General features: G+C 30.2%; 2 protein-coding genes across 9 annotated transcripts in view; both read left to right on the top strand.

Moving 5' to 3' along the window:
• LOC119615930 (titin) overlaps positions 1-25,836 on the top strand; it is a 96,446-nt gene that overhangs the window by 49,299 nt on the left and 21,311 nt on the right. For 6 of the 8 annotated variants that reach the window (XM_037971971.1, XM_037971978.1, XM_037971974.1 and 3 more), the window contains 5 exons: positions 13,657-13,749; positions 13,812-14,050; positions 14,452-14,607; positions 16,357-16,449; positions 24,146-24,462. In XM_037971971.1, coding sequence (XP_037827899.1) covers positions 13,657-13,749; positions 13,812-14,050; positions 14,452-14,607; positions 16,357-16,449; positions 24,146-24,462 — 898 coding nt within the window. Of the gene's footprint in view, positions 1-13,656; positions 13,750-13,811; positions 14,051-14,451; positions 14,608-16,356; positions 16,450-19,734; positions 20,308-23,475; positions 23,865-24,145; positions 24,463-25,836 lie in introns of those variants that run through there. The other 2 variants (XM_037971972.1, XM_037971975.1) reach the window with 2 other exon arrangements.
• LOC119615933 lies at positions 7,381-9,540 on the top strand. The gene has a single exon (XM_037971987.1). It carries the CDS (start codon positions 7,647-7,649, stop codon positions 8,061-8,063), a length of 417 nt encoding a protein of 138 aa, XP_037827915.1. The 5' UTR covers positions 7,381-7,646; the 3' UTR covers positions 8,064-9,540.

Raw genomic sequence — 25,836 nt, forward strand, 5'->3', positions numbered from 1 at the left:
ACATACATAAGTACATAGATAAATGCATTTGAAAACAATTTAAAATTATTAAACAAATTGTAGGCTTCCGTCAATCACACACATGCACAGTTCCATAATTTGAAAAACTCATTAATTCTGTTAGCCAATACACAAACTTATTTTAGCCGTTTAAGCAGTAAATATATTGCAACCTGTAATGACAACTTAATAAATCTACATATTTTGTGTAATAATAATAGTTTTCAAACTGCATAATTTATTATTAAAAACCAAAAACAAAATTATTTAATTATTCATATGCATAAGCATAAAATGCAAGTACAAAGTTTTATTAACGTTTTTTTTTTTTTTCTTTCTTTTTTAACCAAATTGCAAAAAAATGTATGTTTTATATGCAGATACTATCGCCATCATTATAAAAAAAAACACAAACAAAAAGGAAAAAGAAACATAATGATTACGAAATGTTCATTTTCATTATGATATTTTGTTTTTTTTCGAAAGGTGTTAATTGTCCAACAACCGGAAACTTATAAGTTTTTTTTTTGACCAAAAACAAAGACCAAGAAATTGTTGAATTGGTAAACATGCATGTTTATGGATTTTATGTTTTAATCGAAAAAAAAATGTTTGCAAATATTATTGACCATATACTGTATATATGACTTTAACTATTTCCCCTAAGTCATGTTAGTTTATTTTTTTCATTTCGTATTTATTGGTTCTATCGGTAAATGCAAAGTGTAGAATACTTTGAAAATAATCATAATCCATTCATTGTTTTTTATTGACTTCTTTAAGATATCAGTGACTATATGTATTTGCTTCACTTGGTTTACGGTTTCTTCAATAAAGATGATGAGATCATGAACCGTTTGGAATCGAAAATTGCTTCTTCATTTTACATTAGGCTTTCCCAGGTATCAATTACAATTACTTCAAAAGTAATTGTAATTGAAAATGTTATCATTACCTCCCAAGCCTTTTGATAGGAAAAAGTAAACTAGAATCTTGATTATTTGCTCTCAAGGGACTTCCAGCAATGGGTACCGAGAAATATCAAAATCAATGCCGTACTTACAATAATTACCTTTGAAAATGTATTAAAAATCAATAAATTATTTAATAAAAATAACAAACATCAAGGTCATTGAATATTTATTTGAATCTATTTTGTTATAATATAAAATGATTTGTCATTAATCCCAAAGTCAGCTCAGCACCTTCTTATATGCTTGCTTCTCATGCAAGTATCCATTTGACAGTTAAATTCTAGACCCTTTCAGTTGGAAAATTTAGCTGTCACGTCATTTCATAATGATTCATATTAGAGTCGTATCGAGTCGCCGATCTGAATTATCACATTCCTGAAATATTCTTCATTTTATTCCAATTTCACTATCAAAATTTGTTTTTCGATTCGCGAGCTTATTTGATCATAATCTTAGATCTCTGTAGATTTCTAAAAATCTTGAAGTCATTGGCGATAAATAACTCTGTATTTATACTCATTGACTCTGAATAAAATTATGTAGTTAAAAAACTGCTTCAAAATTTTCATGGATCGAAAATCTGAAAGAAATAGAAATATGAAACAATTATACAACTTTCAAAGCTACTTATGATGTGAGTGTTTCCCTTTGAAGAAGATGATCTCTCGTCGAAGGACTCTCGGTTTGATTATTCAGTTTACATGAAATAAAAGAGGATAGATACGTTTCCAGTTAGCTGAGAATCACAAAGTATTTGCAGAGTTTTACAAATGCACCTGCAGCCTTCAGGGCATAAGGAGAAATCTGTAATATGAAGTGATTTTTAGTGTATTTAATTCTAAATATATAACACTCTCACAAACTTAACTTTGGTCCTGTAGTTTTATCCAGCCTTAAGTGATTCCTGGATAATTTGTTTGCCAATACAAGAATTATTCTTCCAGAAAAATTTATTCAAATTGCGGTCAATTTTTAGCCTCATATGAATAAAACTTTAAGCTCAAGTAACTTTTCCTAGGCCAATTCTCCACTGCCAATCAGATTTTCCATTCTCCAGTTCTTTCCGAAAAGGCCGCATAAACATCTTCGAGTCTTCAAGTCTTTGTAAAAATAAAACTGAAATGAGTTCACTTTGAGTGATTGCAATACACTGATTTGTAATTTAATTTTCAAACCTTAAGAACCAACTATGAAAATGTGAATGTTTATCCAGAACTACCTGCTGGCAGATGTCCTTGCAAGCAGGTACATATTTTTATTTATATTTATCCTCAAACATTCATTAAACGAAGATTTTAATTATGGAAATTTCCACAAGCAGATGTGTCAATTGTACTTTAGAATTGCAAATAATGTAAAGTATTAAAAAAGTAGAAAAGTATAGTCGGGCATGAACATTTTCTAAAAGCGGTTTTATATGATAGTTAGGGTCAAATATGGGCCGATCCTCATAAAATTTGGAAGAAAGATATATTTTTATATAAAACTTAGTTATGCTGAATCTTACCGTGATACTAATGGTTTTAAGTCAGTTTTGGACGTTTAAGGCATTTTTAAAGGGGGGTTTGTATGGGGGCTACAGTTAAATAAGGACCGATCATAACAAAAGTGTCATTTATGCTTATATAAAACTTAGTTGTGCCAAGTTTTAGAGAGATAGTATTATATTTGACGTAATGTGCTAAAAGGCCCGACTCGGAAAGTCCGGTTGTTAGTTAGCTTGGTAAAATAATGGACCGATTTCGACCATTTTCTATAGGCTTCGTACCTGTGCATAAAACACATATGGTCCAAATTATATCAAAATATCTGGAAAATTACGCCCTGTACCTTATACACAAGATTTACATGGACAACCAGCCAGGCGGACTTTAAAATGGATCTAGGACCAATGCGTTTATGAGTTACAAACATCAGCACAAACGCATAATACCCTCCCTATTATAGTGGTGTAGGTTATAAACATTACAAATCGATGACCTTTTTCAATTAAAGTGCCCTTCGACAAAGTCAGATCCAATTTTAGTTGTCGATCAAAATTAGACAAAATAGATCCGTTTTTATTTTTTAGGCAAAAAATCAATTTTCGAAGAGAAAAGTGAGTGATCACAAATCGAGACGGATTTTATGTTTTCGACAAAAAAATCGATCGAAATATGAGTGATAAAAAATCTAAGCCCCTTTTCAATTTAAACTTGTTTTAACGAAGTTAGAACCGATTTTATGTTTTCGATCCTTACTTATTTTACGTTTTTGACAAAAATATCGGTTCTGATAGTTCCAAATTTATAAATGTTTACATAAAAACGTACCCATTGTGCATTCTTTAATTATTATTTTATTTTTAACACTGTTTAAAAATTCTTTCCTAATTATGCTCAGCGTTCTCTGGCTTTAACTAATTAAACACACAATTTCATAAATCTAATCAGTTCTTTATTACACTAATAAGATTGTTTATAAAACTTTCCCTTCAACATTTTTTGGTTAATAGCCAAACGTCTAATTAGAATTCTATGATACTTTATAATACGAACGAAGAGAAAAAACCTCTCATTTTTTCAATATTCTGATTTCCTGTCAAATACACAAAAAAGTCATAGAAATAGTATGAGCCCAAACAAAGCTTCTTACTCATTTGATTTTGGACTGCACAAGCACACCCTAAAAGACTGAAAGAGAAAAACCAATGAGCCAAACGATTTGACAATGAAGAACCCACCAATTGTGTCAATTGTGCACATTTACCACGATCCATAAACATAAACTCTCTGACAGTTGTAGAATTCAAATGTTCAAAAGTCACGGTGTGATTGAAATGTATTTAATTAAAAATAGTAGTTACTTCTAAACTAAAAATTAAATCGATTAAATGGATTGATTGCAAGCTGAATAAATATATTTAAGATATATTTGTTTGCATAAATAGTAGTTATCAGTGTTAAAGAATAATAAATAATTATAATGCAATGAGTGTTACAATTGAATTTTTTGCAACTCCCCGAAAGCGTTGGTATGTTTGTGAGTTTAAATATTGTTAATTCACTTTTATTGAATACATAAATACAAAATAAATAATTAAGCAAAATTTCTGATCAAAGTGTGTCAAGTGTGTAAATAGTGTTTGCTAAATAAAAGAAAAACTTTTTTTTAAAGAAATTATAACTGATCAATGATTATAATAAAAAAATTACAAGTAAATAAGAAAAAAATACAAAAATATGAAGAAAACATTTTTTAAAAAGTATTATTAAAAAATTATATATTATGCCCTTGAGTTGGAATAAATATTTACATAAAATACATATCGCCACCAGAAACGCAAACGGCCCTATCTAACATTTTTAAAATTTTACAGAAGAAACAAAAAACTATTTATACTGAAAATGTTGTTTCTAACAACGCGATTTATTTGTAGTAAATAAACAAATTATTTAATAGTGAAACCTATCATTTGTTATGATAGTTGACAATGGTGTATATAAAAATGGATAAAAAATGGACTTTTTCCGTCAATATTAAAATGTCTTTGTTGATAGGGCCTTTCGTTTTTTGTCAATAAATTTTGGTCGGAGGAGTCCAATTTTTGGTGATGCAATTCATTGGAATCAACAATAAAATCGATTTTTAATTTTTGCTTAGTTAGGGCCGTTTGCGTTTCAGGTGACGATATAAAGTTATAGATTATCCATTATTATTTATATAAATGTTCATGGGACATTTCGGTAACATATTAAAGGATTAGATTTTTTTTAATTTTATTAATTTTTAAATTATGTGAAATTAAAATTTTTATATAATTTTTGCAAGATCAAATAACGTGAATTCAAAGTGCAAAAAGTCATCACGTTGGTTGCAAGAAATATTTTATTAATGTGTTTGTTCAACTATAGTTTAAGATACAAACATAGACACAAATAGATATGAATGTTAGTTTCTTTGCCAATTATACTTTGTATATAAAGCCTACTTTTAGGCAGTTTACAGAAAGTGATGCCGTATTTATTACTGTAACTACTAAATAGTGATCTTTTCAGCAATATTTTTCTGTTATAACTAACATCAAAAAAGATGGGAGGCGTTTTGATTTTGTCAATCCGTTTGTGACACATCAAATATCTGCCATAGAATTAATATTATTAAAATTTTAGACGTTCTAGGCTGGACCATTCGTATAGGAGGGAGACATCATAGGCTGGATAAGGTTGGCTGTAAAAAAGAAAAACAGGAGCCCAGGAGGGCACCGAGGCCCGAGGGAAAACGACGGGGAGAGGGGCGACCGAGCGAGAGAGCGAGCGAGCGGAGCGAGCGAGCGAGCGAGCGAGCGAGCGAGCGAGCGAGCGAGGAGCGAGAGCGAGCGAGCGAGCGAGAGAGGAGCGAGCGAGCGAGCGAGCGAGCGAGCGAGCGAGCGAAGCGAGCGAGAGCGAGGAGCGAGCAGCGAGCGAGAGAGCGAGCGAGCGAGCGAGCGAGCGAGCGAGCGAGCGAGCGAGAGCGAGCGGCGAGAGCGAGCGAGAGCGAGCGAGCGAGCGAGCGAGCGAGCGAGCGAGCGAGCGAGCGAGCGAGAGAGCGAGCGAGCGAGCGAGCGAGCGAGCGAGCGAGAGAGCGAGCGAGCGAGCGAGCGAGAGCGAGCGAGCGAGCGAGCGAGCGAGCGAGCGAGCGAGCGAGCGAGCGAGCTAGCGAGCGAGCGAGCGAGCGAGCGAGCGAGCGAGCGAGGAGCGAGCGAGCGAGCGAGCGAGCGAGCGAGCGAGCGAGCGAGCGAGCGAGCGAGCGAGCGAGCGAGCGAGCGAGCGAGCGAGCGAGAGAGCGAGCGAGCGAGCGAGAGAGCGAGAGCGAGCGAGCGAGCGAGCGAGCGAGCGAGCGAGCGAGAGCGATCGAGAGGAGCGAGCGAGCGAGCGAGCGAGCGAGCGAGCGAGCGAGCGAGCGAGCGAGCGAGCGAGCGAGCGAGCGAGCGACGAGCGAGCGAGCGAGAGCGAGCGAGCGAGAGAGCAGATCGAGCAGCGAGCGAGCGAGCGAGCGCGAGCGAAGCGAGCGAGCGAGCGAGCGAGCGAGCGAGCGAGCGAGCGAGCGAGCGAGCGAGCGAGAGCGAGCGGAAGAGCGGAAACGGAGCGACGAAGGGAGCAAAAGAAACAGGGACGAGCGAGCGAGCAGCAGCGACGAGCGACGAGCGAGCGAGCGAGAGAGCGAGCGAGCAGCGAGCGAGGAGCGAGCGAGCGAGCGAGCGAGCGAGCTAGCGAGCGAGCGAGCGAGCGAGGGCGAGCGAGCGAGCGAGCGAGCGAGCGAGGAGCGAGCGAGCGAGCGAGCGAGCGAGCGAGCGAGCGAGCGAGCGAGAGGGCGAGAGAGCGAGCGAGCGAGCGAGCGAGCGAGCGAGCGAGCGAGCGAGCTGAGCGAGGAGCGAGCGAGCGAGCGAGCTGGAGCGAGCTAGGCGAGCATGAGCTAGCGAGCGAGCGAGCGAGCGAGCTAGCGAGCTAGGAGCGAGCGAGCGAGCGAGCGAGCGAGCGAGCGAGCGAGCGAGCGAGCGAGCTAGCGAGCGAGCGATCTATCGATCGAGCTAGTATCGAGCTATCTATCTATCTATCTATCTATCTATCTATCTATCTATCTATCTATCTATCTATCTATCTATCTATCTATCTATCTATCTTATATAGTCCTTAAACGGAGCTATACTAATGTTTATTATATCAAAAGAACATTTAAAAATAAAATTTCACAATTCTAATTATTAATAACAAAACAAAAAACTTGATTTGACATACGTCATTATAATATCCTAAGAACAACAAACATCGTCTCCCAAAAGAAACGAATATTTTTTAAATGTTATCAAAAGATTTCATAAAATTATCAGATGAATCAGTATGAAACCGTTATATGATGAAATAATTAAACTAAAGAACTAGTTTAATTGTTTATTTTAAAATTCCTTTCATAGTATTCAACTAAATACATATGTAAGTGTTCTAAGGAAAGTTTTTGTATGTATTTTGTTTTTAAATTGGCGCCACACAAAGTGAATGCAAAATAATAAATAAAAAATTCAAAAAACAAAATCATAAACAAATTACTTTTTTGCGACGAGTACAATTACGTACTCAAAACAGTTTTGTTGTTTTTTTTAATCAAACAAGTTTTAGGAAAGAAGCGAAAATAGAGTTAACAAACAAAAAAAAAAAACGAAATTTAATAAAGCGATTCTCAAACGTTTTTTTTCTTCAAGAACGAAAAACATTTGATGTGAACAAAATGTGAAAGTAGTTTTTGTGTTAATGTTTAGGTCAAAGATTGTGAATCACTGACAAACATATTTTCAAAAAATAAAATAAAATAAACTATACACAACGTAGAGCAGTAGATTCAGGTTGGCTGAGACATCACAATTCAACAAGAAACTACAGCTTGTACAATGACTCGCAAATTTTCAAATAAACAATACAGAAGTAACAGTCGTGCGAGAAAGTCGCTCTTTTTAAATTTTCTAAAACGCGGTCAAAAAACCAAAAATAGTGTAAATTAAAATACAATAAAATAAATATACAAACACACACTCAAATAAAGACTGTCACAGAATATTATTAGTTCAAAGTAATAACAAATTGTAATGTGTTAGAAGAAAAAACAAGTGAATTGCGCTGATTAATTAAGAAAAAAAAAGAAAACTAAAAATTAATTAAAATGATACTACAAGCTTCCCTAATTGGGGGCTGGGAGAAACTCGAGCTTTGGGATCATACCCATTTAGCTTTACTGGGTTTACTTATGCTGGTTTGCATCTTGGAAGTAATTCTATTAAAAATGACTACATCAGCGGGTTTGTTTACTCGTCCCCATCATTATGATCCTGATTATGATGATTCCGGTGAATATGAGGAAGATATTTACTATGAAGAATTGTCCAACAATTATGATCAATGGGCCAGGCGACAAATGCGTTATCGTCAGCAGCAACAACAACTAGAGGAACAGGAAAGACAAAACTTGTTACAACAACAAAATCTATATAATTACTATGATTATTCGAGTGATCAAAATAACTATTTCTTAAACAATTATCACACAAACTCTACGGAAGTATTTCGTTTTGTCTACTAAATCGTAAACTACAATTAGTTAGAACAATTTGAGTAAATTTACACTATAATTGTGTACGATTCAAATTAATTGTAATAAGTGTTAATACAATTCTATGTACAGTGTGTGATATTTGCTAAAGAGCACAAACACACAATTTCACTATTAAAACCGCTCTGTGGGAATATTAAGCTATTAAATCTATAAGTATTGAAACTTATTTAGCTGCAAAAGATTTCAATATTCTGGACTCATATTATATGCATTCATTACATTTATTAACGGTTATTTATTTATTGTTTAAATTCGCTTTGCGAATATTTGCATAATAGTTTTAGTTTTTTAAACGTTTTAATTTTGTTATATTAATTGTTAAACATTAATATGCAAAATGCGTTTGTGTCAAAAAGTAATCTTAATACAAAATGCCAATAATTGCAAAAAAAGCTGTAACTATTATTTCCATTTAAGCTAAAAACACAAATGAAAGTTAATATATAGCTCCAATTCATCTATTAATTACACAGGCCTACAAAATTTTAAAAAAATATATTGTACGTTTCTTAATGGTTTGAGTTGATCTAAATCCGAATCTGATCTCCAAACTTCTGTATCACTTCATATTTTCGAGATATCTTAACATAAGGTTTGAAGAAGTAAACTTATATGTTAATTTTGTTTCAAAAACTTTAGAAATACAAGGTGTTTCCTGTCAATTTCAAAAATACAAATATGGACATTGCTGCTTTTGTTTTAACAGCCCACATATTTTGATTTTTTTTAACATAATCACTGAATAAGATTATACAGGTCAACAAAATTTGGAAAAAAGTCGAAACCCAAAAACCAAAGTATGCATTCCTGAAGGATTTGAGTCCTCATAATAACGGAAGACACCTGTTATGACACAAAGTATACTTTGTTTTCTGGATTAAAAATTTGTTGGCCTGTGTTTCAAATAAAACTTTGTTAAAAATTGTATTTTATCTGGCAACGCTATACTTGTATATAAATACAATTAAATAAAAGTAAAGCACCTTAGCTAAAATCCAATTTAGGAAATACTCCTAATAACCACTTTATGACATTTATTTATAAGTAATTTCCAAATTTAAAACGAAATATCTACAAACAAACATATTTCATCTCATAAGACAAGGCACTTTCTGACTGATATACACACATATTAATATAATGTATAATAAATAATTTCATCTGAAATATACATATTTATCTTATGTTTAATATAAATTTGTAACCTTAATTTTATTTAAAACAGTGTAAACTGCTTAGGCATCATAGTAAATCTAAGTAAATTTATTACTAAAATTATAATTAAAACGAAACCTACACACACACGGACACAAAACAATAATCTAAATAATTGAAAATGTGATATTTTTTTGTACTCATTAAATAAATAAATTGTTTAGATATTTAAGGCTAATTTAAGTATTTAAAAGCATTAACAAGTAATAAAAAATTTTGCTTACGTAAAAAACAACCAAAAAGACTTTCATTTTTACTAGTGATTGTTGTTATTTTTATTTTTCCAAAACTTCCGCATTTTCCAACTACTTACATGTTGTAATGGAAAATGAAAACACGTACTACTTACGTTTTTAGTAAATGCTGGTTTTTCTTCATGCAATCAATGTGTTTCTTAATACAATCAAAACGAATATGCGAATAATAAACATAAAAAAACGTCATCGTCTAAGCAGAGAGCAAAATAAATATTTTTATCAGTTAAAACCGGTCCCATTTCCCCAGTAACTGACAACTTTTATTATAAAACAAAAACTATAGAATTTATATTGCTGATGTTATAAATTACATCTGAGCTGTGAATAAAGTTTTATAGAAATCGAATTATTAGTGGCAACCGGTCCGCGTTACAGGCCTATGGACTTGTGAACTCTACACGTAAAGATCTGAGTTTACCGATAACGAACAAACATTCCTCTTTTATTTATATAGAAGATAGATAGATAGATAGATAGATAGATAGATAGATAGATAGATAGATAGATAGATAGATAGATAGATAGATAGATAGATAGATAGATAGATAGATAGATAGATAGATAGATAGATAGATAGATAGATAGATAGATAGATAGATAGATAGATAGATAGATAGATAGATAGATAGATAGATAGATAGATAGATAGATAGATAGATAGATAGATAGATAGATAGATAGATAGATAAGATAGATAGATAGATAGATAGATGATAGATGATAGATTGATAGATTGATAGATGATAGATAGATAGATAGATAGATAGATAGATAGATAGATAGATAGATAGATAGATAGATAGATAGATAGATAGATAGATAGATAGATAGATAGATAGATAGATAGATAGATAGATAGATAGATAATAGATATTTTTACTTAAAGAAAACTAGAAAATGATTTTCATCATAACTTATATTCGTTACAAAATTAATTTAAGAAACATGGTTTTGAAATGGTTTAAATATGTGTTATCCAAAATTCGACACAGCTGAATATATTATTACTCTAGCAACATATAGTGGGATTATATCCATTACTCTCTATCTATAGATTTGGATTAATACGAGTTTTTGTTGCAAAAATATTCGGCAAGATAGCCCACATCTAAGATATAACTTTTTAAGAAAACAAATTCATTTTGAAGATTTTATAAGCATTTTTGTGACTTCTCTATTTTCCAAAATATGTTTGAAAATTCGATTACACAGGCCAACATAATTTTAAAAAGGTTGACACCCAGATAATCAATTACACTTTTCTCAATTATATAGCTTAGTTTAACTCAATTTTAGAAACAAAGATATCTTCGTATTGTTAAAACGTCTCAAATATGGTCAAAAACATTTTTTAATGTTAGGGCCTGATTTCTCGAAAACCGGACGGGATAGAGAAATGCTGGGTTAAAAATTATTGTTGGACTGTGTTATTTCTGATAATTTGAGAAAAATAAGTTTTCTTAGTAATTTGGATCATATGAATGGCATTAGATATATATTTATTGATAAACTATGTGTTCTTAGAAATATTATGCTGAGAAAGCATTAATTATGTTTAAAGAAAGGGTTTGTTTAGATATTTCCTTAACTTTCTTAAAGATCTTCTGTATGTTAATTTTTACTGCCTCATAATAATGATTTAAAATAATGAAAATTTAGTTTTGGTATGTTTTTTTTTTTTTTTTTTTTTTGCTGCAATTAATTTTTATAAATTTTGTTTTATTTTAAATTCTAAGTAAGTATGTATTTCTAATGGCCTTCATAAAGTTCAAACACCTCTTTTCTTTCTAATTGCTTTCTGCTCGCCAAATGTTGTTCGTTAACTTTAACTATTTAAAAATAAATAATATGTTACTGGTTTTATTGGTTGGCTATCCCCTACACTATAGTGTTGTAGATGATTAAATTTATGCAGCATATAAACTACTTACATATGAATATTGTTTGACGTTGAGCAGCCCTTAAAAATTCAATGAAATGTTGATTAAGATGATCATAAGATCCCTTCTTTAAAACAACATTTTAATCACTTCTTAAGAAGAATTGCTTCTGTTGAAGTCATTTAAAATGAAATTAACTTCTCTTCTATACATTGCTGTTGATATTTTGACACTCTCCCGTTTAGTAAATTCTACTTCTTTTATGCATTTTATGGAAGTTATTCTTTTATCCTGTTCCTTGTTAAATATTTATTAAAATCTAAGTAGTAAAGTTTTTTTCCTAATCGTTAACAAAACTTTTAAACTTAAAACACTTTACCTATATAGAATCGACCTTGTGCAAAAACTTGAGTCTATTAGAAATTCTTTAGATTTAAAAATAAAATAGGTTAAATAGATTTTGCAGACCAGACATGCATAAATTAAATATAAAGATACAAAATCCAAATCAGTATATACGCACAGACTCATAACAATTTGAATAACATCTATGCTAAATTTGAATATCAAAAGAAATAGTAATAAATAGTTCTTTTGTCTACGTCATACATTTCTAGTTTTTTGTTTTTAATGGAATTTGAATATATTTTTTAATTCCTATAGGCTGAAAATATCATTATAGAAAATAGTTTTTTTTTTTTTTTTTTTTGTATATTGCGGTAAATTAGAATATAACGAAAAATATTCTGGAAAACGATAAATAGAGTATACTGTATACATTTCATTTCAAAGAAATAAACTACTGAATCCGAATCAGACATCATGTTTTATTCATCACATTAGGTTTTTGATATATCGAGTTCTAAAGTTTGGCCATATTTGAAACGATATAAAAGCGCGAAAACATCTTGGTTTCTTAAATCGGTTATATCATCTGATAGATAAATCTTTCGACTTTAATATAAAGGCTTTACTTCCGTTACATCTTCTTATTTCCTCGAGATATCCTAATCCAAAGCTTAGAACTTCTTTAACTTCAAACTAATTCGAAATTATGTTTATTTTACAGTAAAAATTTCGACCGGCGATATCTCAGCAAATACAAGAGATTCTTAAACAATTCAAATTATAAAATATAGTTTTTGTAAATTGTTTGTTGTTTTAAGCTTTAGAAAGAAGAAGAAATAAGATATAACAGAGGTTAAACATTTATTTTAAAGTCGACTGAATGGACTTTCAGATGAAACAACTGATTATATAAATAGGGATGTCTACGCGCTGTTACATACATATATTGTCTCCATTATGACCAAAAACGTCCTTTTTTAAATCTTTAGGGCTCGATATCTCGAAAAACTGATGTGATGAGGAAATTCTAAGGGCTGATTCGGATTAAGCAATTTCTGGGTTAAAAATTTGTTAGCCTGTGTTATTGATTATGACAAATGTCACTGTGCTACATCATATTTTATTGAGAGATAGCTGAGATGATTAAGCATTTTATTAATTTGTTTTTTAAAACTTTTCTCTGGATGACTTCATAACGCAACTATTTTTAACAGATATTAATTTCTCAAAATTTTGAAGAAACACTATTAATGGATAAATAATGGAGTTGTAGCACTGTGTAATTAAATTTGTGTGTTAATTATGAATTTTTCAATTTAATTAATAACCAGATTTAACTATTTGTTTGTTTGTTTATAAAAATTTTATTATGTTTAAACATTGCATGATCGTGATAAGTGGTTTAGCTTCTTAACAAACAATTGATAGTCTAATAATAATAATAATAATAATAATAATGAAAAAAAAGGCGAAAGGCCATTTCTTGTTATTATTCCCATTTGTTTCAGAAAGAATTCTTCAGCAATATTTGGCGTCATTTCGACGATAAATTACTTTAGCACCGGTTCGAGTACTGGTATTTAAGTAGTTGTTATTTAATTCCTTGCATAGCTTAATGGGTATTCAATTAAAAACCATTAATTGTTTTCAAAAAAAAAAAACAGACTGGTTTTTAATAATTGTTATTATTAACTACAATTATATAAACTTAGCAGTAGATTATCACTAATGAAAGTTTTTGAGTCAACAGTTAATTGATTTAATGAATAGTTTAATCAAATTTTTAGAAATTTTCTTAACTAAATTTTACTTTAATTTTCACTTAAATTTTAACATTTTTATTTTGGTCTTTATTTTCAGCAAAATCACCAATAGAAAAAAGAAGCAATCCAATGAAAATGAATTCTTTTGCAATGTCTGCTGTGCAGAAATTGATCCAGAAGATGATAAAACGTAAGTCTTAATATTAATTCTGTCATATATTCTTATCACAAATGTATTCTTTTTTTCTCCAGATTTGTAAAATGCTATATCTGTCAAAAATATATTTGTCGCAGTATTAAATGTGCAGATTGGCTGCCAAAAACTGCTGAATGGGAATGCGAGCTGTGTCAAACATCCAAAGAATCTCTGGCTCAAACTTCATCATGGGTGGCTGATCAGATATCATTTCATCAAGAGAAATTAATACATCCGCCAAGAGCCAGAAGTGAAATTTACATTCCCATAAGTGAATGTAATGACAGTTCTATACGTAAGTTAAAATACATAGAAATTGGAAAAAAAAATAAGGAATACCCAGCAAACACTTATGTAGTTCATCAGTATAGATTAAAAACTTAATAAAATACAAAAAATTCTACAAATCTGTACAACATATGTTAAACTTTCGAAAAACTATTTGTTTAAAATTTATTTAGCAATCTCTAGAAATCTATATAAAAATTTAAGTAAAAGTAAAAAATTACGATCTTTAGTTTATCAATATATAGTTAATAATGTGTATTTTTTTAATTATAATAAGTCATAACCAAAAAAAAACCTAAAAGTTATTGCTGAGGTATTATTAATAATTAAAAACAAATTAACAATATTCTTTTCCATTTTTGTTTGTTTGTTAATGACTAATATTATGTTCTTATTTACCACCTATAGATTTTGAAAGTGTTAGTCAAATTGGTGCTAATTCTGCTACGATAACAGCTGAGCAAAAACTCAAAATACGAGAATATGTCGAAGAAGTTGTCGCCAAATTATTGGGAGGTAATTTGGATACGATCGCTGTCAATCAATTGTCAAAAAGTGAAAATTGTAAGTACTTAGTAACATTTATAATCCCAATTTATAAAACTAGGCGGTTGTCATTAGAATAATACAATTTTCCAGTTGTTTGTATTCATGTTTATGGAAAAATTGAGTTTTAGAATAATTATTATTATTTTAAAATCGAATTTAAATATCTAGAAGATATATTAAAGATTTTTATAGAAATCTACGTAAAAACATTTCATAGATTAACGAAAATATGAAACTATTTACATCATGCTTTGGAGATATCGTGTCCTTAAAATTGAAAATGACCCATTTTTGGCCATATTTGAAACAAAACATCTGCAGACACCTTTATTTATGTTATCGAAACTGTTTTTATACCCTACACCACTTTAGTGGGGAGGGTATATTGGATTGATGTTTGAGTCGATTAAGCCATGTCCGTCCGTTTGTCTATCTATGTAAACCTTGTAATCAAACTACAGGTCGCAATTTTGAAGGTAAGTGGATAAAATGTGGTACCCACATTACTTTTGATCCAAGACCCAATTGATTTTGGTTGATATCGGTCCATTATTTCACCTAGCCCCCATATAACCGGACTCACTAAATTGGGACTTGGAGCTCATAATTATGCCAAATATACTAATATTCCTACAAAAATATGCACAACGTTTTATACAAGCATAAATGATACAGCAAAATATCGTAATGAGCAAAGTCCCCCTCTGAAAATGCTTGAAAAAGGTGATGGAGAAATTCTGAATACAGCTTCGCAATAATCATTTAGAAATGTATACTTTGGTATATGGTATTTTTTCAGGTTTTGTTGGCCTGTGTAATTGAATAAATTTTGTAAATTTCTCTTCATCAATTTATTTACATACATATTTATTATTTTATAAAAAATATTTATTTTCAAATACTAAAAAAATAAAAAAAAAATATGTATGTATATAAAAAAGACACAATGTAAATTTTTTCTTTCACAATTAAGGAGAAATTCGTTACATTTTTCAAGAATCGATATAATATTTTTTCTAAACTTTCAAAGTAAATTACAAATTGCATGGTGTCCACTATTATAATATAGATACATACTTTAGATTTTTTTAAGAAACTGTAATTTTTACACATGAAACAAATTTGGAAAACTTTAAAAGGGAACAGCTACGTCATCAAACGGTAAATCATGCACCAGGCGTAATCTTTTGTTTATCATTCTTCATACAATAATATATTTTTATATAAAAAGTTCAGTTTATTCTGAATATTATAACAACGATAAATTAATCATAAAACAGATTTTTTATTAAAAACACTTCTGTTATAAAAGTTCCAAATACGAGCGTAGAATTTAATTAATTTTTATATAAAACAGTTTGTTAAGCGATTACGAGTTTTATTCGATTAATCGTTAAATATCTTCTGAATAAATAACAAAACTTTAAAATTTTATTTTTAAACTGGAAAATTGAATTATGAATGAACAACCTTTAGTAAACATTTTTAAATTATTATTTTTTAATTTTTATTTACTATTTACACAATAATTTATTATAAAGCTTTTCTACTACTACAAAGCGAATTTATACCTCCACATTTATGTTTTAAGCTTTTTTATTTGCATTTATTTTTAAGTTTTCTTTTTTTTGTTACTTCAACTTTTTGATTTGTTTAACATACTTTTTGGGTTGTTTTAAAATCCCCCCAAAAAAAACCTCTATATCAGTATGAATGAATCAGTTTCTATTTTTGTCACTTCTTAATTGTTTATTTTGTTAATAGATCTTAACTTGTTTCACAAGTATCACTCAAAATTGAGTAATATTTTAATAAATCTGGAAAATGTTTTAACATTTTACACACACAATCATGGCGGTGAGTTTTTTTTTTTTTCTTTAAATTTTAATCAAACAAAATGATGTATCTAGTTATTGTTGTATGTGTATAAATCGTCAGTTATAAGTATTAACGCTAAATACCCAGTATTTAGTATAAAAATAAGAAATGTTCATTAATTCAAATAACGCTTGCCATCCTAACTTTTGTTTAATAAATTTTAAAGAATTGCATGTTTGGTTAATAAACGTTTTTAACGCGTTAAATGTTAAACATTTTGCTAAAATTTTTAAGTATTTTCCGTAAATAAATTAATTAATCAGAAATAATTTAATAAAAAAAATCAGCACCTATTTGTAGAAAAATAAATTGTAGAGATAAACAAATAAAATATTTTTTGTAAGAGAAAAATGAAAAATAATCATGATATTTTTATACCCACTATCGAAATAGATGGGAGGTTATTGATTTTGTCGATCTCTTTGTAACATATTGAAATATTGGTCGTAGAACAGCCATGGAAAATTGAAATGTTTAAAGGAAATAGTACTTACTTACAACAAAAAAATACTTTTTAAAAAATTTTAGTACTAAACATTTCCCACTAGACTATAGATTCTAGACTATACTAGACTAGACTATAGACTAGACTATAGACTAAACTATAGACTAGACTATAGACTAAACTATAGACTAGACTATAGACTAGACTATAGACTAGACTATAGACTAGACTATAGACTAGACTATAAACTAGACTATAGACTAGACTATAAACTAGACTATAGACTAGACTATAGACTAGACTATAGACTAGACTAGACTATAGACTAGACTATAGACTAGACTATAGACTAGACTATAAACTAGACTATAGACTAGACTATAGACTAGACTATAGACTAGACTATAGACTAGACTATAGACTAGACTATAGACTAGACTATACTAGACTAGACTAGACTATAGACTAGACTATAGACTAGACTATAGACTAGACTATTGACTAGACTATAGACTAGACTAGACTATAGACTAGACTATAGACTAGACTATAGACTAGACTATAGACTAGACTATAGACTAGACTATAGACTAGACTATAGACTAGACTATAAACTATACTATAGACTAGACTATAGACTAGACTATAGACTAGACTATAGACTAGACTATAGACTAGACTATAGACTAGACTATAGACTATACTATTGACTAGACTATAGACTAGACTAGACTATAGACTAAACTAGACTATAGACTAGACTATAGACTAGACTATAGACTATAGACTAGACTATAGACTAGACTAGACTATTAGACTATAGACTAGACTATAGACTAAACTATAGACTAGACTATAGACTAGACTATAGACTAGACTAGACTATAGACTAGACTATAGACTAGACTATAGACTAGACTATAGACTAGACTATAGACTAGACTAGACTATAGACTAGACTATAGACTAGACTATAGACTAGACTATAGACTAGACTATAGACTAGACTATAGACTAGACTATAGACTAGACTATAGACTAGACTATAGACTAGACTATAGACTAGACTATAGACTAGACTATAGACTAGACTATAGACTAGACTATAAACTAGACTATAGACTAGACTATAGACTAGACTATAGACTAGACTATAGACTAGACTATAGACTAGACTATAGACTAGACTATAGACTAGACTATAGACTAGACTATAGACTAGACTATAGACTAGACTATAGACTAGACTATAGACTAGACTATAGACTAGACTATAGACTAGACTATAGACTAGACTATAGACTAGACTATAGACTAGACTATAGACTAGACTATAGACTAGACTATAGACTAGACTATAGACTAGACTATAGACTAGACTATAGACTAGACTATAGACTAGACTATAGACTAGACTATAGACTAGACTATAGACTAGACTATAGACTAGACTATAGACTAGACTATAGACTAGACTATAGACTAGACTATAGACTAGACTATAGACTAGACTATAGACTAGACTAGACTAGACTATAGACTAGACTATAGACTAGACTATAGACTAGACTATAGACTAGACTATAGACTAGACTATAGACTAGACTATAGACTAGACTATAGACTAGACTATAGACTAGACTATAGACTAGACTATAGACTAGACTATAGACTAGACTATAGACTAGACTATAGACTAGACTATAGACTAGACTATAGACTAGACTATAGACTAGACTATAGACTAGACTATAGACTAGACTATAGAACTATAGACTAGACTATAGACTAGACTATAGACTAGACTATAGACTAGACTATAGACTAGACTATAGACTAGACTATAGACTAGACTATAGACTAGACTATAGACTAGACTAGACTAGACTATAGACTAGACTATAGACTAGACTATAGACTAGACTATAGACTAGACTATAGACTAGATTATAGACTAGACTATTGACTAGGCTATAGACTAGACTTTACACTAGACTATAGACTAGCCTTTAGACTAGACTATAGATCAGTCTATAGACTTTACTTTAACCGTCAAATTTCACAAGGATTGGTCCACAATTGACCCTTCAAATAAACCCTCTTATATTAAATCATTTTAATGTCAATAAATCGTTTAAAAAGTCAATCAGTCTCTCGAAATCTAAAGAATTCTGTCTATAATTGACCCAAGTCTTCATAAGAGGCCTTTTTCCGAAAATCACCATGATCAGTAATTGACACAAGGCTCCCAAAAAGGTCATGATTGTTTGTGATGTTAAATAACTATTTCATAAAGTTCATTTAAATTTTTGAATAAAAAATGGGAAATTGACAATGGTAACACTGTTTTAAGTGATATGATTTGACTAAATATGACATTAGATGAACCTTTTCAACACCGTATCTTTGCAAATTGATAAAGAACATACTCAATGTCTTTTAATTTAACGAATGACTAAATTAAATAAATATAAAAAAACATTTGTTCTTAATTATTTAATACATAAAAACGTACGTATATGTATTTTCGAATATACATTCATATAAATGTACGAAATATAAAAACAAATATCTGATACGTACTCATATATTTACTACCAATGTCTAATAACTGATTATAAATAAATATAAAACAATATTAATAATTGTACTTTTTTTTATTTTCTAACAAACTTTAACACAAACACTCTCTCACACAACTCAACAAGTGTGAGTATGTGAGGTGGTCGGAGGGTCACAGAGACGGTATCAATATTAAAAATATTAAAAAAATAAAAAAAAATCATACAAAATAAGCAACATGTTCAGTTGCTAAACGCGCGCCAACGTGAAAATAGCAAAATATTACTAACTAACTGATATTACTTTAGTAGGCCTTATTTAGTTAATAATTTAAAAACAAAAATAATAAATTATAATAAAATAGTTGTTTCTTCTTGTACATAACATTTATTGCTTAAAATTTAGTCTATGAAATAAATGAAATAAAACAACAATTCAAGATTACGTTAATAATAAAAAAGAAAGAGAAATTTTGTTTAATAATAAAAATTAAAATGAAAATAAGTAGAATTAAATGTTAAAACGATAAATGTTCAAAAAAAGTAGAAAAAAAGAGAAAGAAACGTGAAATAATAAAATCACCTCCGTTTGCGTTTGTTTGGCATTGTCTTTTGGCGTGAATGCTGCTGTTATCACCGTTGTCTCATTGTCAAAATGTTAAAAGAAACAAAATAACAACAATAACAATAAAGCAAATACCAGATAATAATAATGGCCAAAATTCCAACATTAATAATAAACAAATCACTAAACCAAAGAATCATCATCATCATATTCAAAATATAACGATATTTTTTTATGTGGACTTCCGTAATATCTATTATGTTTATGTATGTATATGAATGAATTAAATATTCACAACAACAACAATAATACTAAAAAGTTTAAAATATACTTATATATAAAAAAGAAATACAAATGTGCAGTGTTGTTCAAAACTCTTTTTAAACTCACCATGAAATGTCGAAAAAATGCAAATCAAATTTAAATAAAATTAAATAAAACGGTTAAAGAAAATCAAATGTTGGATAAATGTATCAATAGTTAAATATGCATACATATGTATGTATTGGTGTCATTGTTCTTTTAGGATCAATATTTTCTTATAGACATAGGTCAGTGTCAACACAAATTAAAATTTGTTTATTTCAAATATTGATTTTTTGAAATATTTAAAATACACATTTTTATACAACCCTAATTTTAAATAAAATTTTTATTTTCCCTAATAAAAATGCAATTTCTAACAAATTATAAACTTTTTCGCGACACTGTAGTTATAAAACATCGAAACAATACAAATATCTAGAACAAACTGCTTGAAAAAGAATGGTCTCGTCTGATTGTTGTGCACACCGCGATTGTCGCAAAACCTAATAATGACGCACAGTGGAAGAATTTGTTAAAAAAGGGAATATTTTTTTTTAAATTAAAAGAAAATGTTTGTTTACAATTATTTTTAATAAAAATGCTTAATGAATGCTTGGATGAAGGCTTTGTTATAAAGAATTCTGCACTATAGTGGGAAAACATCTGTCCTATACCCACCTTAAAGTATACCAATCGACTCACTTTCTATGACGATTAAACCATGTCCGTCCTTCTTGCTGTGTTCAAGGTTCATTTCGCCTTTTCAAGTTATGTTGCTGAAATTTGGATAAAATGTTATATATTGCCCAAGGAGGAAGCACATTTATTTTACCTACCGATATACAACCAAACCGGCCGACTAAACTTTTATGACAATTAAGTTTTATATAAACCTAAATAATACTGACCCTAGTCTCCAAAGAAAATGACTTAAGCTTCAAAACTCCAAATGTAAATCCACAATTTATAAGGATCGGCCCATAACTAATATAATTTCCTACTTGTTTTTTTCCAAAGAATTGTCAAACCGCAATACATAACCATTAATTTAAGACCCGGATTAACAAAATCGGTTTACTAGTTTAGTTATATACTTATGAAATGAAGTACTATAAAGCAGTACTTCATAAAAAAGATTGCTACCGGTCTCTAAATACCTAATCCAAAAACACATATCTGCCAAAAATAATTACAACCTACTATATTAAAAGTCCATTTCGAGAGAAATTTTACTTTCATTAAACCGATAATATGGGAAATATTCTTCCAAAATTCTCTGCCTTTAGTACATAACATGTTATCAACAGACAGACGTTTATAGTCTTCTAGAATATTACGATGTTTTACAAATGTAATGACAAAATCAATATTCCCCATCTCTTGGATGGTGGGTATAAAACAATGCAATAACAAATCGATGCCATTTTGTTGCAAGTCTTTGCGATTATAAATTGACTTTGACTTTTTGACCACAAACTTAAAGACAATATTTATTTTGCGAAATGTCTTTGAAGAGAAAATATTTCAAAATTTAATAACAACAAATTATCATACATTGATAACATTGCTCAGTCGTCATGTACTTAACGTAATGTAACTTAGTATTTAATTAAAAGATTAACATTTATTAAAACTGGTTTTCGTATAACAGGCAACACGGTTATAACGAATTCATTTTGTTTTTATAAAAAATTAATATTTGTAGCAAATTTATCATATAAATATTTTGCTCGTTGTAATTGTGTTGGACCGTAGGTTACATACTGAAATAATTGAATGAGTTAGCTGAAAAAAATCATTACTAATCATGTGTAAACAAAAACAAAACGTCTAAAAATATATTATTTATACCCTGAGTCCTACACTTAAATGTTACATATTATATACATATTTATGACGTTTGGAAGATTTTTATTTGCTGTTGATTGTTAATTTTTTTTTTTTTCAAACTAAATTATACACTAATTAAATAAAATTCCATTTGACCTGTAAGTTTAAATGAATATTGGCAATTTACAACAATTAAGTAAATGAGATTATTATACGTTAGGGGAAGTCAAAATGTACACATGTTAACCACAATGAAAGGATTCGATAGGATAACAGAGTAAATATAATACTTTTAAATAAAATAAAACTATAGCATTATTGATTACTTAAATTTCGACAATTCCGGTTAACTTAACACCAAAGTATATATTTATTTATGATTTCTTATTCATACACTCATACATGTTTACACACGACTAAACGTATTATGAAGACTCTAGCAAATATCTAATGTCAAGGTCATTTTTTCAGTGAAATTATACAGTGGCTAATGAAATCACAACCAGATGAGATGATCATTAAAACTGCACCATTAAAAATTCATTTACTAAGTATTAAATAATTTAATGTGTATTTTGTATAATAAATATAATACAAAGGTTATAGAACTATTAATTTTATATCGGTGCAAATTTCAAAACATTTTCTCCAGTGCAACTTATCTACTAAGTAAATACATTAAAGAAACTTATTCCAGTATATTATAAATTTAAAGAACTGTCATGTCTTTATCCAATAAAAAAAACTTCCAAAGACATGACAGGGTTGTCATAGGAGAGATGTCCGTCTAATTTTGAAATGGTGATAGATGTAATTCTCTTGGAAGTACTCATTTAGTAGTAGTATTTGCAGTTAAAAGAGGAAGAAGTTAAACAGAAGTAGCAAAAGGACCAAGCAATGAGGAACTCTTACGTAATTCTACAAAATAAAAAACGTTAATGACGAAATTTTAAAAACTTTGGGCGCACATTCAACTAATTTCTGATTTATAAGGTTTTATTAAGAAATTTAGTTTTAAACAAATATTTATAATTTTCCTCTGAGCTTTTCGCAGACCCACAATATTGCTAAAAACCTCAAGGTATCCACGAACCATAATTTGAGAATCTTCGATTTATTGTTTAAGGGATACTAATGAAAACTATAAATATTCAAATTTATTTCCGCTGAATTGCTTTCGAAAATTCTATTAGTTTTAACAAACCTATAAACCTCTTACGTTATCGCAATTTGTATTTTCATATTTTTTTCTGCCACAAATAATTACACAAATTTAAATCGATACGTGATACTTATAGATGCGTCAGAAGAAAATAATTTAATAAATGAAAACAATGTTGAACAAATACTACTAAAAAAGAGCAAAAAACCAAATGAAGAAAACTGATAAAAATAAAACGAAAAAATCAATTATAAAGTGCAAAAAATACAAAAAACATAGATAAATAGAAACAGTGCAACAATACACGTGTATTTTCCAAAAATAATAATTTTAGCTGTAAGCAAAAACAAAAACAAAACAAAAAAACTAATTTTAACTTTGTCTATAAAACGCAAGCGTCAACGTTCATTTAAGTGAAGTGTTTAAAATAAAAAATGGACTTTTGGTTTGGACTGCTAACAGGCATTTTCGCATTTGTAGCAACCTTAGCAATATTTGTAGTGCATGTATTAAAAATAAATTTAGGTAAAGTATCTATTACTTACACATACATACATCCATACATGTTTGCATACATTCACATTAAACGAATCATTCATTCATCCAGCAAACCATTCATGCATCCATCTACTTATAAGAACGTTTTCTAAATTGTACTTAGATTTATAAATAATTTTCAATAATAATGTGCATTGAATCTGTAGTAACAAAAATGGCATGAGATTTTTTTTTTAATTGTTTAGCATGTTTTTTGCCATTATATGCGTTAATATTCATTTGATAAAGATTTAATTTTTTGTTTTCAGATTTACCTGATCCCAAAAATGACCTCAGTCACAATGGAATATCTGGAGAATCAGTACGTATCAGAGCAAGCAATAATGATTTCACAGACATTTCTGAGACGCGTTTGCGTCAGATGATACAAAAAATTATTGCGGAAACAATTAGTTTACCACCGTTATCAAAAAGTCATGCTGTATCGGAAATTGCACTCGATAGACGCAGCAAAGCGAGCGATAATAGACCATTGGCCAACGGTTGTTATCCAAGACATCGTACAGAGCATTATTTTGAACCGACAATATATCAAGATCTACTAGCAACGGCTGTCTTGAATAAGGTAAAAATCGTAATATAACATTTTAATCCATATTATTTTCCGCTAAACTAAACTATATAGACTATAGACTAGACTAGACGATAGACTAGAATATAGACTTGACTATACACCAGACTGTAGACTAGACTATAGACTAGACTAAAAACTAGACTTTAGACTAGACTATAGACTAGACTATAGACTAGACTAAAGTCAAGACTATAGACTAGACTATAGACTAGACTATAGACTAGACTATAGACTAGACTAGACTATAGACTAGACTATAGACTAGACTATAGACTAGACTATAGACTAGACTATAGACAAGACTATAGACAAGACTATAGACAAGACTATAGACTAGACTATAGACTAGACTATAGACTAGACTATAGACTAGACTATAGACTAGACTATAGACTAGACTATAGACTAGACTATAGACTAGACTATAGACTAGACTATAGACTAGACTATAGACTAGACTATAGACTAGACTATAGACTAGACTAGACTATAGACTAGACTATAGACTAGACTATAGACTAGACTATAGACTAGACTATAGACTAGACTATAGACTACTATAGACTAGACTATAGACTAGACTATAGACTAGACTATAGACTAGACTATAGACTAGACTACTAGACTAGACTATAGACTAGACTATAGACTAGACTATAGACTAGACTATAGACTAGACTATAGACTAGACTATAGACTAGACTATAGACTAGACTATAGACTAGACTATAGACTAGACTATAGACTAGACTATAGACTAGACTATAGACTAGACTATAGACTAGACTATAGACTAGACTATAGACTAGACTATAGACTAGACTATAGACTAGACTATAGACTAGACTATAGACTAGACTATAGACTAGACTATAGACTAGACTATAGACTAGACTATAGACTAGACTATAGACTAGACTATAGACTAGACTATAGACTAGACTATAGACTAGACTATAGACTAGACTATAGACTAGACTATAGACTAGACTATAGACTAGACTATAGACTAGACTATAGACTAGACTAGACTAGACTAGACTAGACTAGACTAGACTAGACTATAGACTAGACTATAGACTAGACTAGACTATAGACTAGACTAGACTAGACTATAGACTAGACTATAGACTAGACTAGACTATAGACTAGACTATAGACTAGACTATAGACTAGACTATAGACTAGACTATAGACTAGACTATAGACTAGACTATAGACTAGAATATAGACTAGACTATAAACTAGACTATAGACTAGACAATAGACTAGACTATAGACTAGACTATAGACTACACTATAGACATATACTAGATTATAAATTAGACTATAGAATAGACTATAGGCTAGACTATAAACTACACT

This window comes from Lucilia sericata, unplaced genomic scaffold (genome assembly GCF_015586225.1).
Source record: "Lucilia sericata isolate MDLA Ls3-8-SP2 unplaced genomic scaffold, ASM1558622v1 Contig000048F_arrow, whole genome shotgun sequence".
Lineage (NCBI taxonomy): Eukaryota > Metazoa > Arthropoda > Insecta > Diptera > Calliphoridae > Lucilia > Lucilia sericata.

Bases quoted from the DNA above. Each gene is read 5' to 3' on its own strand.
- LOC119615933 (XM_037971987.1), top strand. From the start codon at position 7,647: ATGATACTACAAGCTTCCCTAATTGGGGGCTGGGAGAAACTCGAGCTT.